General features: G+C 44.0%; 1 protein-coding gene across 3 annotated transcripts in view; it reads right to left on the bottom strand.

Moving 5' to 3' along the window:
* Positions 1–18604, bottom strand: part of CNTLN (centlein) — a 1032335-nt gene that overhangs the window by 755375 nt on the left and 258356 nt on the right. For all 3 annotated transcript variants that reach the window (XM_029608687.1, XM_029608696.1, XM_029608677.1), the window contains exon 4: positions 2174–2258. In XM_029608687.1, coding sequence (XP_029464547.1) covers positions 2174–2258 — 85 coding nt within the window. The remainder of the gene's footprint in view (positions 1–2173; positions 2259–18604) is intronic.

The raw sequence follows: 18604 nt of genomic DNA, 5'->3' as shown, positions 1-18604 counted from the left end.
CACAACTTATGTAAATGATCCTTTGGGCAGTCATGCAAGTCTCTAGAACCTTCTACCCTGTATTTGAATGTTATCTATAAAAGAAGGATCACTTCCTGTATCCAGGGAGATGCTGGTCAGTTTGAAAGACTAAGGGCACCCAGTACCCAGCATCTCCCGAGAACACTAATATTGACTAATAAAAATACATTATACTTTTTACTGAGTATAAGTGTTCTTGTGTCCCTGGCCATAAGCATAGAGTAAGATTTAACAGGAGATGTGAATAAAAAGGACTGCTGTTTGATGTTCCTTAAGCCTTGTGAACGTATCAGTGAACTGATATCTGAATAAAGTGCCCGGACGACAAGGTAAATTTGTACATATGTCGGGAACATCGTCTGTTATGGCTGCAGAACGTAACCATGTAAGACGTCTGGTTGTCAAGGCATTTGCTGAAGTTTTAGAAGAGTATTCAAAGGCTTAGGAAATGGACCTTAGGAAGCATCTTCCTCCTTCCTGAAGGGAATGGTCTTGAAGAGGTAAAATGGCATCTGCCGAGCTGGTTGGAGTTGGGGCATTAGAGCCCGTAGATTATCAAAGATATGCTTCGGCGCACGCATCGATGCACCTGCTCTCCGGTGCATGTGTTAATGATTCGCGCCGAATCTGAAGTCCATCCGAAGTAACGTCCATCAGCTGAAGTTAAGCAGTCAGCGCTTTGGCACCGTGGTAGAAACAAGGATGCCCCAGCGCACCGACGTTGATTTGTTGCTCTTTCTTTCAGCAGCCAGTAAATAAACGACGGCTGTAAAGCACCCCTCCCCCAATCTCTACTTATTTATTTATTTATAGTTTTTATATACCAATCTTCTTGCATTAGATACAAATCAAACCGGTTTACATGGAACAAAAAACTGCATGTAAGGCGATACATGGAACCAAGAACATACAGTATAATAAACTGGTCAACTTATTTATAAATTTAACTGACCCATGAAAACAGTTTGCATTACATATATATATATATATATATGTATGTATATATGTATATATGTATATATGTATATATATATATATATATACATATATATATATATACATACATAAACGAACATACATATATATATATACATATACATATATAAAATAAAAATATATACACATATACTCATGCATGACACATAAACATATTTCTAGTTATGGAGGGATTAAAGGAGTAAAAGACTGAAAGTTGTCTGAAGGTCTTTTAAAAGGGACCAAGGGCTAGCGAAAATTGAGATATGAGATAGAATTTAAACATCTTGGAGAATAGAAAGCATGTGCTAAGCTAAAAAGCTGATTCAGGAAATGCAAGGTTAAATAACCAAGTTTTTAATTTTTTCTTGAAAGATATTGGGCAAGGGTCCTGTCTGAGATCCGGTGGGAGATTGTTCCAATGAGTGGGACCCGCCATAGAGAAGGCTCTGTTCTTTAGTGATGTTCTAGCTTGAGGGACAATGAGAGTGCCTTGATAGGCTCTTCTTAATGGTCTAGAGGGATTATTAGAGCGAACTTGGTAAGTTAGATTGATTGGTGCAAGATTGTGTACAGTTTTGTGCATGATGGTCAGCACTTTGTAGAGTATTCTAAATTTAATAGGGAGCCAGTGAAGTTTGTAGAGAATAGGAGAGATGTGGTCCCTTTTTTTTAGAGTTGGTTAAAATCCTGGCCGCTGAATTCTGTAACATCTGTAGAGGCTTAATTGTGATAGCAGGGAGCCCAAGCAATAACGCTTGCCAGCCTGGGGAGACGAAGTTAAAGGCAGCAAGTCGGCTGGGAAGGGGGGAGGGGGTGCCCCGAGATGTTGAAAAATCTCATGAGGGCAGCTTTTGAGGAAGGTTTCTTTCTTTCTTGGTTTTGTTTATCTTCTTCTTTCTCTATTAAGAGCTTGTTTATATAGAAATATTGTTTGTTTTAAGTATAGTGAGGAGAAGTAGAGAGCTTCGCGCACTATGCTGCGCGGAAAAAATTAGACTGAGGAGATCCTGTCAGGATACAGGAGGGAGGGAGCACCTAGCTAAAAGACTTTACTAGACTTGAAGAGCTCCGCCACCTAGTGGCACGGAGGATGTACCAATACAGCATGGCTAATTCAGCTGCTTATCTACGTGAAAAACTATGTGTAATTAAAGGTTCACCTCCATATACAAACCTCTTCAAGTTCTCGAAGTTTGTCATCTTTGACTTGAAGAATTTCTAATACTTTTCTATCCTTTGCTTCAGCCTTATGTTTTTCTCTAGAAACAAGAAAATATATTGACAGTTTATTAGTCATAATTTAAGGTTAATCATGTCAATTTTTCATTTCCTGATAATGAATGTCATTTTAAAAGCATATGAAATTAAATTAAATAAGGCTGACAGCCCCTGCAGGATTAATCAAAGAACATATGGCAAGTGACAGCGAATTACATCTGCAGATAGTTATGACAACTTTATTTTAAAAGAAAAAGCTTCAAAGAGATAGCAAAACATGGCACAGCATACAAAAAGAAAACAAATCATCTATATATCCTCTTGCCAAGAAGCGCTATAACATTTATACATTCTAAAGAAATATTTCTTTATAAAAGACAAAAATCAGCCACTATTGTTTTTGTTATCCATTTTGTTTTACTATTCAAAAATGTACTGTTCCTACCCTATTATAAGAGCAAAACCAATTCAAAGCTGATATGATATTTTATTTTTCTGCATTTAAACAAATAATGTCATCAGTATATAACACTGAATATTTTGTACAAAATTATGATGCTGCTTGTCATATTTTTAAGCTAAAATGATTTTGCAATCATATCTGGGTAACTAGTCAAATATATGTTGGAAAGATGGTGCTCTCCTAATAACAGAATCCATAAGACATTTTATGAAAACACAAAAGTCTATTATAGTCTACAAAGAGTCTTCCATGCTTGTAAAAGATCGTAATCATCCCTCAATAATGAGATGTTTGTACAAATGAGCAAGGCTAATTACTTACCTGTAATTGCTGTTCTTCGAAGATAGAAACTTAATTGTCACACTAATGGGTCATGTGACTTCTCATGTGCCTGGCTGAAAAAGGTCCTTCTCCTTGCTTCTAGAAATTTCCTGAAGTTGATATGCCACTAAGCAGCATTACAGCTAATGGGACCAACCATCCTTAGAAACACTGACAAATCCCAGAAGGGAAGGTCGTGGGCTTATGTGACTATTACGATATCTTTAGAGAAGAGCAATTACAGGTAATTATCCTTTCTCCAAAGATAAGTATCACTAATACAGTTACACTGATGTGATTTTCTAGCTGAAAAATGTCTAATGTGAAACAAGCACTAGAAGATTTACAAAACAGAAAACAAATTGACAATAGAACAATATCTATTTTGTGTTTGTTTTATGAATCTTATTAGAAAAAAAGAATAGAAGGCAAACCTGGACAAAAAAAAAATGAAATAAGATAAACGGGCCTCAAGGACATAAGAGGTAGGCATTATCCTTAGGAAAAAACCAGTAAATTCAATCTACAATCCCAGTGAAAGCCAGCACGTAAACAATAGTTCTTGGTGAACATGTAGACCTAATTCCATGTCACACCCTTGAAAATTTTGCCAGACGAGGCAAACCTAAGCTTGGCTACCATTTCCATTGCCCAACAGCATGGGTTTTAACTTACTCCTCCAGGTTTAACCTGCTCAAGGCACAAAAATGCAAGATAAAATCAACTAGATTAGAAACTGAGAGCTTGTCTATTAAAATATCAGGTTTGCTAGAATCAAAAGCATATGTTAACTAGAGTAACTAATGGTTCTAAGTCCATGCCACATAACAGATAATGCTTACACTGAACTATAACAGAACATTATCTTTTATCTGGAGTGGATTAAAAGCAATAGTTACTCTAGTAATATTGCTCTTTTGATTCTAGCAAACCTGATATTTCTATAGGACTGCTTCTCTCCTTAAAGAGTGGAAAGCATGTTATACGAACAGCTGATTGGTTACGATGGAATTCCAGTGCCAGGGGCCTGAACATCATGAAGCACGCTTACTTTTTAAAGGAAAATACACCCATCCAAACTAAAACAGTAGATGTCAACATATAAGGATCATTTGGCCAACCCCACAATTGTCTTGTTGCCCCTGCCTAAACTAATACCCAGATAAGGGATTTGGGTTTACAGGAAGGAGCCAATAAAATAAAGGTTAGATGGTTCACAAAATAGTGTAACATGCACTAAAGCCCCAGAGTGCATGCTAAACTGGTCCTTGAAAACACTGGCATCCACAGACCAAAAATTAACAAGTGTAACAAGTGTTAACATCTAAATGAAAGCATATCAGATGCAAATGAGGCTTTAACAGGCATATATATATATCCTCACTAAGGCCTAAACGTTAATACCTATTTCAAAGTATTAACTTTTTAGCATGCAACTATATCAAGAGCTCAGCTAATGGCAAGCATTATAGCTTACAGCCAGAGCAAGTGCACAATAGATGATACTAGAAATGTTTACCGAACAGGACTTCAGGTTATAATATATATTCCTGCCTTCTTTTTGGAAAACAAAAATATACCAACACAATTTTTTTTATAACTTCATACACAGATCTACATTTTACACTACAAAAATGTCTTTTCAAATCAAAGGGAACAGGTGTTCAAATATAGCTCTAAATTTCATAATGTAGAATGTACAGTGATTTCACTGTCTCTAATGAAGGGCCATTTCACATGTTAAGCAGAGTTCTTTACCTATAACAGGTGTTCTCCAAGGATAGCAGAATATTAGTCCTCGAACATGGATAGTAGACCTCACACATAGATGACATCATCAGATGGAGCCCAATACGGAAAATTTATGTCAAAGTTTCTAGAACTTTGACTAGGCACACTGAGCATACCCAGGATGCCCTATTCCACGCATCCATGTGAGGTCCCTCTTCAGTCTCATAACAGAGAATTACGATAGAAACCAAACTCCACGGGTGGCAGGTGGGTTTCGTCAAGATTAACATCCTGCTATCCTCAGAGAACACCTGTTACATGTAAGCAACTCTGCTTTCTCCGAGGACAAGCAGGATGGTAGTCATAGAACCATAGAAATGATGGCAGAAAAGGGCCAAATGGTCTATCCAGTCTGCCCAGTAAACTTATGGTAGTATCTGCTGGGCCATGTAGCTTACCCCATGCTTATCAGTTTCCCAGATTATAAAACATAGGGTCCTTGTTGTTTGCTGTTTGAATCCAATTTCCTGTTATCCCAAGGTTTATCAGTTTCCCAGACCATAAAAGTCATGGCACTTGTTGATCGCTGTTGAATCCAATTCCCCATTATGCCTTGCAGTTGAAGCACAGAGCAATGTTGGAGTTGCATCAAAGTATCAGTATTATTGGTTAAAGGGTAGATTTTAATACATGTGCGCGTGCGCGCTTTCCAGCACACACTCATGGACACGTGCATGTTTTGAAATCGAGTGACTACGCGCACATACGCACTGGATTTTATAATCCATACGCGCATGTGCATACGGTGCACACAAAGGTAGGGGACATTTACAAACTCCACACAGTGACACAATCCGGGCTTCCCCAGTTCCCTCCCAGTCCACTTCAATTAAGGAGTGGACTGGGAGGGAACTTCCTTAACCCCTTGCCTAACCTTCCTTCCCCTTCTCCTCTACTTCCCACCCCCTAAACCTAACCTACCTGGCTGGAATTTTTTTAATTTTATTACTTGGTGCTCCTCTGGAGCAGAAATAATTTACATGTGCCGACCGGCTGCCGGTGCGCACTTCCCTGGGACAGCAGCTAATGGCCGCTGTCCTAGCCGGCCGCCATCCCGCCCCGCCCTGAACACACCCTCCCCCAGCCTGCCCCCTTTTCTGGGCCTGGCACTTATTCGCGTACCGGGGTTTACGCACATAGCCGGGCCAGTTTGAAAATTCGCCAGGCGCACAGAAGGCCCGGCCAAGCGCATAAATCCTGGGATTTACGCATGCAGGGGTTTTATATTCAATCCTTAAGGGCAGTAACCGCCGCACTATTAAGTTATTCTATTCACTCTTTTCTTCATTTCCATCCTTTAGCCTTTACGGATCCAGAGTATTTATCCCCTGCAATTTTGAATTTTTTCACTGTTTTCGTTTTCACCACCTCCTCCAGAAGAGAATTCCAGGCATCCACTACCCTCTCCAAGAAGAAATATTTTCCCATACATAAGCAGCTGAATTAGCCATGCTGTCTGGTACGTCCTCTGTGCCACTAGGTGGCGGAGCTCTCCAAGATCACCCAAAGTCTTTTGGTGAGGTGTTCCCTCTTGCCTGTCCCTGTGCCTCCTCGAGGCTCCTCAGTCCGTTTTTTTCCATGCGACTAAATGTACGCGGAGCTCTTCTCTCTGTGAAGAAAAAATCGTTGTGAGGAGAAAAATTAAATAAGAGTTGTTTAAAAGTTTAACAGAATTACCACACAGAATACTTAACTTAACATGCCTCATCCAGGGTTTAAGTTTTGTGAATGTGGGAAAATAATGTCTGTAACTGACAGGCATCAATTCTGTTATCTTTGCCTTGGTCCAAAACACGACCAAGCGAATAACAGGGACTGTGGACGCATGTCCCCACAGGCGCAGCGCCAAAGAGCCTCAGGGATCACCCAGCTCAGAGAGGAGGCATCGTGCTCGAATGCCCCCTCTGAAGCTTAGGCCAGGTCATCTCTGGGACCGAAGACGATCCCTAAAACCCAAGCCCATCGAAGGGCCACCTCTGCGGACCCTCCAGGTCCAAAAGGGAAAAAGAAATCTAAAGTCCCGTCGATGCAGGGCGTGGGAGATGTGCTGCGGATGCAGCCTGTGTCGAAAGTGTCGAAGGATCATGGCGTTGAAGCATCTATGGCGCACCGACGCATAAAAGATAAGCCGACGCATTGATGCTCCGACACATCAGAAAAACACTGATGCACCGACGCATCAGGGGAGCACCGACGTATTGGAAGAGCATCGACGCATCTGAAGAATGTCGATGCGCCGACGCATCGACACACTTATGGCAATGTACCAAAGCCGAAGTCACCGGAGCTACCGATGCAATCCGCAAAAAAGTACAAAAAACATCCACCTGGTCATAAAAGACCTAGAAGTCCATCCCCACTACTAGTGGTAGACTCAGAAGATAATCTATCCCCACCATGACTATCAGTAACCTTTTCTCCATCAACCACGGTTTTTTCCAGACTCTCTGCATTCTCTCATCACCGCAGCAGATAACTACTGCAGGATCCACTAAATCCCAAACTTTCCTATCCACTGAAAGACATCGGACGTCCTAGGTGACCAGACACAGACATCCTCAAGGCAGCCCTATTGCCATTGGGCCAAAGACCGGATCCAAAACTAACAACTCCAACTTCAGCTCTAACACAGATTACTACTATCTTCTCACAATATTTTACATCAGTTCAACAGCAACACCAACCAGTCCCTATTGAACAGGAGGTCGGTGCTGGCACGAAGGTGACGGTGCCAGTTCTGACAATGTCGATGCAATGGACGGAGTCGGGATTTGAGCACGGAAGAGAAGTTCCATCTTCTCCATTCTGGCCTTGCGACCTTTAGGTGTCATAAGGGCACATTTGGTGCAGGTCAAGACATCGTGCTCTCGTCCAAGACACATTACACAGACTTTATGGAAGTCTGTGATGGACTTGGTGCGATTACAGTCCGGGCACTGACGGAACCCCGACGCCATGGAAAAAAATTGAGCCGCGATACGGTCGACGGCCAGTAGGCCGTGAGGGCCAAACTCGACGGTAATCGACGGAAAAACGGGTAAAACCTTACCGGAGTACCACGGCTTGAAAAAGTTAGAGGAGGGACCACTGTGGGGCAAATTAACTTTTAGTAATTCCTTGAGGAAAATTCCTGTCAGGAATCTCTGCAGAGCTCCTTAACCACGAGGCTACTGCTGTGCGGAAAAAAGAAGACTGAAGGGGGACCCCTGCTGGCTGCAGGGTTAGTGTCATGCTGGGCATGCCCAGTAGGGGCCAGTCAAAGTTCTGGAAACTTTGACAGAGGTTTTCCGTGATTGGGCTCCATCCTGTGATGTCACCCATATGTGAGGACTACCATCCTGCTTGTCCTGTGAGAACCTCTTTTACAAAAAGGTTCAGGAGAGAACATACCTCCAACTGAATTTCATGATATGGAGGAAGGACTAAGGCACCTTGTGTCTTCCATTCATAAGGGATTTGAAACCTCGACTAAAACCACAGCTAACGCCATAGCAGTCAGACGACAGGCATGGTTACGAGCGAGCGCCATAAGAGATGACGTACACGATAAGCTTCCAATCTTCCATGTTGACCAGAAAACCTGTTCGGTGATAAACTCACAGAAAGCAAAATTGCTTACCTTGTAATAGGTGTTATTCCAGGACAGCAGGATGTAGTCCACACATATGGGTGACGTCAGTGAACGGAGCCCAGGAGGGAAAACTTTCTGTCAAAGTTTCTAGAAACTTTTGACTGGCCCAGTGAGGCCACTGAGCATGCCCAGCATGCTATGATATTCTCTGCCACAGGTGTCTCTCTTCAGTCTAGTATGTAGTAAAAGCATTAGCAAAAAAGAATAATAAAAATAGAAGGCCCAACTCCGCGGGGTGGCGGGTGGGTTCCGTGAGGACTACATCCTGCTGTCCTGGGATAACACCTATTACAAGGTAAGCAATTTTGCTTTATCCCAGGACAAGCAGGATGCTAGTCCTCACATATGGGTGATTAGCAAGCTAGAGGCTGAGTCATTTGGTAGTGAAATATTGTTGTTGAAATGAGTCAGCCGAGGATCGCATAACATTGGATGTAGAAGGAGTTGGGTTTAAGCTGGAAACAAGTTCTTTAAGATAGATTGTCCGTAAGCTGAATCTTGTCTTCCTTGCTTGTCCAAACAGTAATGAGCTGCAAAAGTGTGAAGTGAACTCCATGTTGCTGCTTTACATATGTCAAGTATTGGCACTGAACGGTAATGTGCTACGGAAGTTGACATTGCCCTTACTGTATGTGCCTTTACTCGCCCTTGGAGAGGAAGGCCTGCTTTCTCATAGCAAAACTGTATGCAATCTGCTAACCAGTTGGATAGAGTATGTTTACCCACTGCTTTACCTGGCTTGTTTGGGTCATAAGAAACAAAAAGCTGATTGGATTTCCTGTGAACTGCAGTGCGGTTTAAGTAGAAAGACAGAGTACGCTTGCAGTCCAAGGTGTGTAAGGCCCTCTCTCCTTGGTGAGAGTGAGGCCTTGGAAAAAATGTGGGTAAAACTATAGATTGGTTTAAGTGGAATTCCGTAACTACCTTAGGAAGGAATTTAGGATGAGTACGGAGAACCACTCTGTCATGTAAGAACTTAGTGTAGGGTTCATATGTGACAAGTGCTTGTAACTCACTAACTCTTCTAGCTGATGTAATAGCTATGAGGAAGATAGTTTTCCATGTAAGAAATTTCAGGTCAGTGGAATCAAAGGGTTCAAAGGGAGAACGCATGAGTCTAGTTAGAACCAAATTTAGATCCCATTGTGTGACTGGGTGTCTAATTGGTGGTTTTAGGTGAATTAAACCTCTCATAAACCTGCTGATAAGAGGTTGTGTAGAGATAGGTGCATCTCCTACCCTGTTATGGTAAGCTGAGATAGCACTTAAATGTACTCTTACAGATGAAGTCTGTAGACCGGATTCTGAAAGATGGTACAAGTAGTCTAATAAAGACTTTGTAGAGCAAGTGAAAGGATTAATGTCTTTTTGTTTGCACCACAAAGTGTATCTCTTCCATTTGGAAGCGTAGTTCTTCCTTGTGGAAGGTTTACGTGAAGCTATCAGAATTTGGGATATATTGGATGAAAGATTGAGTGGTTGTAAGATTAAGCTTTCAACATCCAAGCTGTCAGGGATAGGGATTGGAGGTTGGGATGTCGCAACCAACCCTGATCCTGAGTTATGAGAGTGGGAGCTACTCCCAGGCGAATTGGATCCCTGACTGAGAGGTCCAGCAGTGTGGGAAACCATACCTGTCGAGGCCAATATGGGGCTATGAGAATCATGGTCCCCTTGTTCTGTTGTAGCTTCACTAGAGTTCTGGTTATGAGTGGTATCGGAGGATACGCATATAACAGGCCTGAGGTCCAAGGGCGAGCAAATGCGTCCTTGGATGGCTTGTTGTTCAGATTGTATTGGTAACAGTAGTGGTCCACTTTGTGATTCAGGTGTGATGCAAAGAGGTCTACTGTTGGTTGTCCCCAACGTTGAAAAATCCTGGTCACTACTGTGGGATCCAGGGACCATTCATGTGGTTGAAATTGACGACTGAGTCTGTCCGCCATTACATTGTGAATGCCCGCTAGGTAAGTGGCCTTGAGAAACATGGAGTTGTTCAAGGCCCAACCCCATATCTGAGCTGCCTCTTGACAAAGGAGGTACGAGCCTGTCCCTCCCTGTTTGTTGATGTACTACATGGCTACTGTGTTCTCTGTTTGGATCAGCACAGTCTTGTTTGTAAGGCAGTCCTTGAAGGCATGCAGAGCATAACGTATAGCTCGAAGTTCCAAGAAATTGATTTGAAATGTTGCTTCGAGCTTTGTCCATGTTCCTTGTGTTTGGAGATTTCCTATGTGAGCTCCCCAACCCAAGGTGGATGCATCTGTAGTCAGAGTTATTTGTGGAACTGGTTGTTGGAAGGGTAGGCCCTTGCACAAATTGTCCTTGTTCACCCACCACAGTAGAGAAGAACGTAGTTGGTGGGTTACTTGAATTGGAGAATAAAGTGGTTGAATGGCTTGGATCCATTGTGATCTTAAAGTCTATTGAGTTACCCTCATGGCCAGTCTTGCCATAGGAGTGACATGAACTGTGGATGCCATGTGGCCTAGTAATGTTAGAAACTGATGAGCTGTTGCTTGTTTCTTGGAGTGAATCGAGTTTGCCAGTAGAGACAGTGTGTTTGCTCGATCTTCTGGTAGAAATGCCTTTGAGAGGTTGGTGTTCAAATCTGCTCCTATGAATTGTAGGAGATGGTTTGGAGTTAGATGTGATTTTGGATAATTGATGAGAAATCCCATGGAGTGCAATAGAACAATAGTTTTGTTGAGAGACTGTATTGCTCCTTGTTGAGTTTGGCTTCTGAAGAGCCAGTCGTCCAGATATGGGAAAACATGTACCCCTTCTTTGTGTAGGTGTGCTGTTACTACTGCCAGACATTTGGTGAACACTCTGGGAGCAGAAGCTAGGCCGAATGGGAATACTTTGTATTGGAAATGTTGAAGGCCCACCTTGAAGCGTAGATACTTGCGATGAGGAGGGTATATTGGAATATGGGCGTAAACATCTTGAAGATCCAGAGAACAGAGCCAATCTCCTGCTTGAAGAAGTGGAAGCATTGTGCCTAGGGAGACCATCCTGAACTTTTCTTTCTTTAGAAATTTGTTGAGATTTCTGAGGTCTAGGATGGGACGTAGGCCTCCAGTTTTCTTTGGAATGAGGAAATATCTGGAGTAGAATCCTCTGCCCTGCTGAGACCTGGGCACTGGTTGAATGGCCCTGGCTGTCAGGAGCGTGGATAATTCTATTTGTAATTGAATTATTTGTGAATTTTGTTGTGGGTAGGAAGTTGGTGGGAATTCTGGAGGAATTGAGAGAAAATTTAGTTTGTAACCGTGAGCTACAATGGAAAGTACCCATTGGTCTGTTGTTATGTTTCCCCAATTTGTGTGGAAATAGGAAATCCTTCCTCCCACTGGTAGGTGTTGTTTGGGGTTTAGGAGGGTGGGTCTGATCTCTGGATTTGTGTTCAAAAACCCGTAGCTGGACCAGTCTGTGGAAGAGGCTGGGTACGGGCTGTTCTTGGTTGCCTGGCCTGAGAGCGCTGGGTAGGCCTAGAAGGTTGGGTCTGGTAGGCTGATTATAGTACCTTCTTGGTCTGTAATATGGACGTCTGGGTTCCCTACGTGGAAAGCGTCTAGGTGCCTGAGTTGCTGGTTCTTGAGGTAGTTGTGATAGCTGTCTTAAGGTCTCTGTATGATCCTTAAGTTGTTGGACAGCATCCTGTACTTTTTCCCCGAACAAATTATCTCCTCAGCATGGTAGATCTACCAGCTTGTCTTGCACTTCAGGCCTGAGATCTGATGCCTTCAACCAGGCCCATCTTCTTGCTGTAATGCCAGCTGCTGCTGTTCTTGAGGCTGTGTCAAAATTGTCATAAGCAGCCCTTACCTCATGTTTCCCAGCCTCTAGGCCTTTGGTAATGATGGATTGTGCAGATTCTTGGAATTGTTCCGGGAGAGAATTTGTGAATTGCTCCATTTGCTTCCAGAGATCCCTTTGATACTGTGTCATATACAGTTGATAGGCAGAGATTCTAGAAGATAAAAGTGCACTTTGGTACACTTTTCTGCCCAAAGAGTCCAGAAAGCGATGATCCTTTCCTGGGGGAGCTGAGGAATGTGGACGTACCCTTTTTGATTTTTTCTGGGCAGATTCCACTACCACAGATTGATGTGGTAACTGTGTCTTTTGAAAGCCTGGTGCCTGCTGCACTAGGTAAGTAGTGTCTACACGTTTATTCACTGCTGGAACCGTGCATGGGTGTTCCCACACTCGTTGTTGTAGGTCCAACAAGACTTCGTGGATGGGAATAGCCAAAACTTGCTTTGGTGGGTCCACAAACTGTAACACCTCTAAGGTGTGTTGTCTCGAATCCTCTTCTGATGATAGCTTAAATGGTATTGTATCAGCCATCTCTTGGACAAAACTTGAAAAGGATAAGTCCTCAGGTGGGGATCTTTTCCTTACTTCAGGAGGTGAGGGTTCGGACATGAACTCCTCAGAAGAAGTATTCGTCCCTTGATCATCCCAAGAATCTTCTTCATCTGGTTCTTGACAGGGAGTTCTTGGGACTTTCCTTGTAAAAATACCTGATGGTCCAGGTAAAGGGTCATCGATAGAAATTGTGGGAGGATTGACCTCACTAAATTTCTGAGGAATTTTTTCGACAACTTTTTGATATTTTTTCAAAAGTCTTTGAAAAAGAGCCAATTTTTGAGAGTCACTATCCTCTTGCTCAGGTATTGTCGAGGGAAGAATAGGTGTCCTCGAAGTAGTTGTCGATGGTAGTGCTCTCGGTGTCGATTCCGTCGATGGTAGCAACATCGAAGGTAACGGTATAGATGAAATAGCCGGAATTTGAGCGTATATCGACGTCGATGACGTAATGATCTTTGGTGTCGACGTCGAGTCTCTATGTACCGTCGGAGTCAAGAATGACCCCGGCATCGGTGTGCCCACCGGCATCGGCAAATTTGCCGGCATCGATGTGGAAATCATCGGCATCGACAATGAAGTCGGCATTGTAAGTTGTTCCTTCAAAGCCTGTGAGATCACTTGTCGGATTAAATCGGACAATTCCGGCCTCACAACCGTTGGAAGCAGAGCGGTTGAGGGCGGTGGCATAGGCTGAAGTACCAGTTCTTGTGACGTACCTTGCGTTAGATCTGGTGCCGGCAATGGAGTCGAGGTAGGCCGAGGCGTGGAAGACTCCGATGTTTCCTGAAATCTAGGCCGCTTCGCTGTCGAGGGCTCCTGGGAAGCAGAGTCGGACAACGAGGGGCTTCTATGTCTGTGTCGATGTTTTCACTTTGATTTTTCAGACGACTTCGTCGACGTCGAAGACGAGGAAGGTGAAGAATGATCCCCCGACGGTCCCGGGCGAGGTTTTTTAAGTATTACTCGCTTAGTCGCTCCAGCCGGAGATGACCTCGATGACTGCGACGGGGAAGGTATAAGTTGCAGGCTGAATAAATGTTCCATTTTTTCGAGCCTGGTTTTCCTCGATTTCGGCGTCATTTCCGCACATTGCGGACAATTCTGTACATCATGTTTGTCACCCAGACACATCACACATTCAGTGTGTGGGTCTGTTAGTGACAATTTTCTGGAACAAACAGGACATTTTTTAAATCCTGTTGACATCTTTATTCGAATGACGGCCGTCGATTCGACTGAGGTAATTTTTCTACTCTCCGAAAAAGAAAATCTAAGACTGGGTTACTTACCGGCCGGTAAGGAGAGACCCCGAGAGAATTTTTGTGAGAGAGAATATCACTTTTAGACTAAATAGTCAAGAAAAGGTTGAGAATACTCAACGGATCCGGATCCGCGATGCTAGCTGCAGCGCGGAAAAAACGAAGACTGAAGAGAGACACCTGTGGCAGAGAATATCATAGCATGCTAGGCATGCTCAGTGGCCTCACTGGGCCAGTCAAAAGTTTCTAGAAACTTTGACAGAAAGTTTTCCCGCCTGGGCTCCGTTCACTGACGTCACCCATATGTGAGGACTAGCATCCTGCTTGTCCTGGGATAAACTGTGTCAAAATTAAAGGAACAGAAAGTGGCGGTGCTTTCGTTGACACAACATGACATGTCATCTTCTAAACGTCATTTTGGATCATATAAAAAATCTTACCAAAGACGTCCATATCGGCCTTATACTACCTATAGGTCCCAGCAGAATCAAACAAATCGCCAAAAACCTTACCAACAGCCAGCTCCACATCAGCGCCCATGAGCTTCTCGTCAACTATGCCAGTCTACAGACCCTCCACCCCCTAAAAACCAACTAAGTTTTTTGAACTAATTCGGCCACCACTACCCACCCAGACAGTAGGAGGATAGCTGTCCCACTTTCTTTCACAATGGAGCACCATAACATCAGATTCGTGGGTCCTCACAATAATAAGAGACGGTTACTCTCTCAACTTCGCATCCCCTCCATCTCTCCCACATCCAGTTATCACCAAACATCAAGGCATTCATCGAGGAATTCTTCTCCAAGAAGTAAACCAACTACTTCAACAACACTGTATACGGGAGTTGCCTCCATCCCAATATCAGAAAGGATTCTATTCACAATACTTCCTCATTCCCAAAAAATATGGAGGGCTTCGACCAATTCTGGACCTACTCTCCCTCAACAAGCACATACGGAAAGAGAAATTCAAAATGACTTCCCTCAAATCCATTCTTCCCTTCCTACAACCCGGGGACTGGATGTGATCCCAAGATTTAAAGGATGCGTATGCCCACATACCAATGCATCCCAAATCTTGGAATTATCTCTGTTTTCAAGTAGAAAAGAGACATTTTCAATACAAAGTTCTCCCGTTCGGCCTCTCTTCCACCCCCAGGGTTTTCACAAAGTGTCTAGCGGTAGTGGTGGCACACCTCCGTCGACAGGGGGTTCAGGTATTTCCTTATCTCGACAATTGGCTGTTAGTGGCCCCCAATCCTGTTCTCCTCAGAGACAATTTAGTTCGCACAATCAACTGCCTGGACAATCTGGGTCTCCTCGTAAACTACAACAAATAGGGGTAGATTTTCAGAGCCCTGCTCGCCTAAATCCGCCCAAAACCGGGCGGATTTAGGCGAGCAGGGCCCTGCGTGCCGGGAAGCCTATTTTACATAGGCCTCCCGGCGCGCGCAGAGCCCCGGGACTCGCGTAAGTCCCGGGGTTCTCGGAGGGGGGCGTGTCGGGGGCGTGTCGGGGGCGGGCCCGGTCGTCGCGGCGTTCCGGGGGCGTGTCGGCAGCGTTTTGGGGGCGGGTACGGGGGCGTGGCTACGGCCCGGGGGCGTGGCCGCGCCCTCCGTACCCGCCCCCAGGTCGCGGCCCGGCGCGCAGCAGGCCAGCTGGCGCGCGGGGATTTACGTCTCCCTCCGGGAGGCGTAAATCCCCCGACAAAGGTAAGGGGGGGGTGTAGACAGGGCCGGGGGGGTGGGTTAGGTAGGGGAAGGGAGGGTAAGGTGAGGGGAGGGCAAAGGAAAGTTCCCTCCGAGGCCGCTCCGATTTCGGAGCGGCCTTGGAGGGAACGGGGGGAGGCAGCGCGGCTCGGCGCGCGCAGGCTATACAAAATCGATAGCCTTGCGCGCGCCGATCCAGGATTTTAGTGGATACGCGCGGCTCCGCGCGTATCTACTAAAATCCAGCGTACTTTTGCTTGAGTCTGATGCGCAAGCAAAAGTAGGCTGATCGCGCTTCTTTTAAAATCTACCCCATAATATCTTCAACCTGCCCAGACTTTGGCTTTCATCGGGGCTTCTAAACACCATTCAAGACAATGCTTTCTTACCACATCCTCGAGCGCTCTCTCTTATTACGCTAGCCCAACATCTATTAAATCTTACAACTTCAGCCCGCCAAGTCTTGACCATACTGGGTCATATGGCAGCATGCACCTACATGGTTCCACACTCGAGGCTCCACATCCACTGCTTACAATGGGGCCTAAAAACCAATGGTATCAGTTCTGAAGGCCGTTATCCACCCTAGTGACATTATCAACCAATATGAAAATAGAACTACACTGGTGGATAACCCCACCAGCACTGACAGAAGGCTCACCACTAAGGCCTCCTCGACATCAAATGGTTCTTACTACAGATGCCTTGCCCACAGGATGGGGAGTTCATCTTACCAACCTACAAACTCAGGTATTATAGTCCGTCCAGAACGCACTTATCAAATCAACCTCCTGGAACTGCGGACCATCAAGAAAGCCCTTCGAGCTTTCGAACACAATCTACCATGTCGTCATGATTCATACAGACAACCAAGTAGCGATGTTTTGCATAAACAAGCAAAGAGGGTCCGGTTCATTGAACCATTGCAAAGAAACAATAGATATTATAGAATGGGCCCACAGCAAGAGAATCTCCCTACAATCGATATACCGGCCAGGAATCAACAATTCCAAAGCGGACAAGTTGAGCAGGATTTTTCACCCATACGAATGGGAACTAGACCAACAAGTAGCAAATTGGATTTTTTCAATTTGGGATCTTCCCCAGATCGACCTTTTTGCAACAGAACGCAACAAGAAGGACAAACATTTTTGCTCAGTATACCCCAGTGTACACAGATTGCTACAGGACGCATTCCTCCTAGATTGCTCTCAGGGACTCCTTTATGCATTCCCTACGATTCCTCTGATCTCTCGCACAGTACAGAGATGCATCAATGACAAAGCGGATCTAATGCTCATTGCACCAGCATGGGCACACCAACCGTAGAACAGTTACCTAATTCAACTATCAATCTGCAAACCAATTCCTCTAGGGAATGACTCCACCCTCTACACCCAACAGGAAGGTTCACTTCTCCATTCGCTTCACGCATCCTTGAATCTCACTGCATTGAGGTTGAAAGGCTCACAATCCAAACACTAAACATCTCTCCACAGCTAGAGGATAAGAACATAAGAACATGCCATACTGGGTCAGACCAAGGGTCCATCAAGCCCAGCATCCTGTTTCCAACAGTGGCCAATCCAGGCCATAAGAACCTGGCAAGTACCCAAAAACTAAGTCTATTCCATGTTACCGTTGCTAGTAATAGCAGTGGCTATTTTCTAAGTCAACTTAATTAATAGCAGGTAATGGACTTCTCCACTAAGAACTTATCCAATCCTTTTTTAAACACAGCTATACTAACTGCACTAGCCACATCCTCTGGCAACAAATTCCAGAGTTTAATTGTGCATTGAGTAAAAAAGAACTTTCTCCGATTAGTTTTAAATGTGCCACATGCTAACTTCATGGAGTGCCCCCTAGTCTATTCTCCGAAAGAGTAAATAACCGATCCACATCTACCCATTCTAGACCTCTCATGATTTTAAACACCTCTATCATATCCCCCCTCAGCCATCTCTTCTCCAAGCTGAAAAGTCCTAACCTCTTTAGTCTTTCCTCATAGGGGAGCTGTTCCATCCCCTTTATTATTTTGGTCGCTCTTCTCTGTACCTTCTCCATCTCAATTATATCTTTTTTGAGATGCGGCAACCAGAATTGTACACAGTATTCAAGGTGCGGTCTCACCATGGAACGATACAGAGGCATTATGACATTTTCCGTTTTATTCACCATTCCCTTTCTAATAATTCCCAACATTCTGTTTGCTTTTTTGACTGCCGCAGCACACTGAACCAATGATTTCAATGTGTTATCCACTATGACGCCTAGATCTCTTTCTTGGGTTGGAGCACCTAATATGGAACCTAACATTGTGTAACTATACCATGGGTTATTTTTCCCTATATGCACTTATCCACATTAAATTTCACTTATCCACATTAAATTTCATCTGCCATTTTGATGCCCAATTTTCCAGTCTCACAAGGTCTTCCTGCAATTTATCACAATCTGCTTGTAATTTAACTACTCTGAACAATTTTGTATCATCTGCAAATCTGATTATCTCACTCGTGGTATTTCTTTCCAGATCATTTAAAAATATATTGAAAAGTAAGGGTCCCAATACAGATCCCTGAGGCACTCCACTGCCCACTCCCTTCCACTGAGAAAATTGTCCATTTAATCCTACTCTCTGTTTCCTGTCTTTTAGCCAGTTTGCAATCCACGAAAGGACATTGCCACCTATTCCATGACTTTTTACTTTTCCTAGAAGCCTCTCATGAGGAACCAGCACAGTCATATGGAAGATACGCCAAGAAGGTTTGCTAGAGCAGTGGTTCTCAACCTTTTTTCTGTCGGAACACACCTGACAGATGGTTCTA

The sequence above is a fragment of the Rhinatrema bivittatum genome, chromosome 1 (assembly GCF_901001135.1).
Source record: "Rhinatrema bivittatum chromosome 1, aRhiBiv1.1, whole genome shotgun sequence".
Classification (NCBI taxonomy): Eukaryota; Metazoa; Chordata; class Amphibia; order Gymnophiona; family Rhinatrematidae; genus Rhinatrema; species Rhinatrema bivittatum.
Note: the sequence above shows the minus strand (reverse complement) of the source record. Positions and strands in the feature narration are given on the sequence as shown.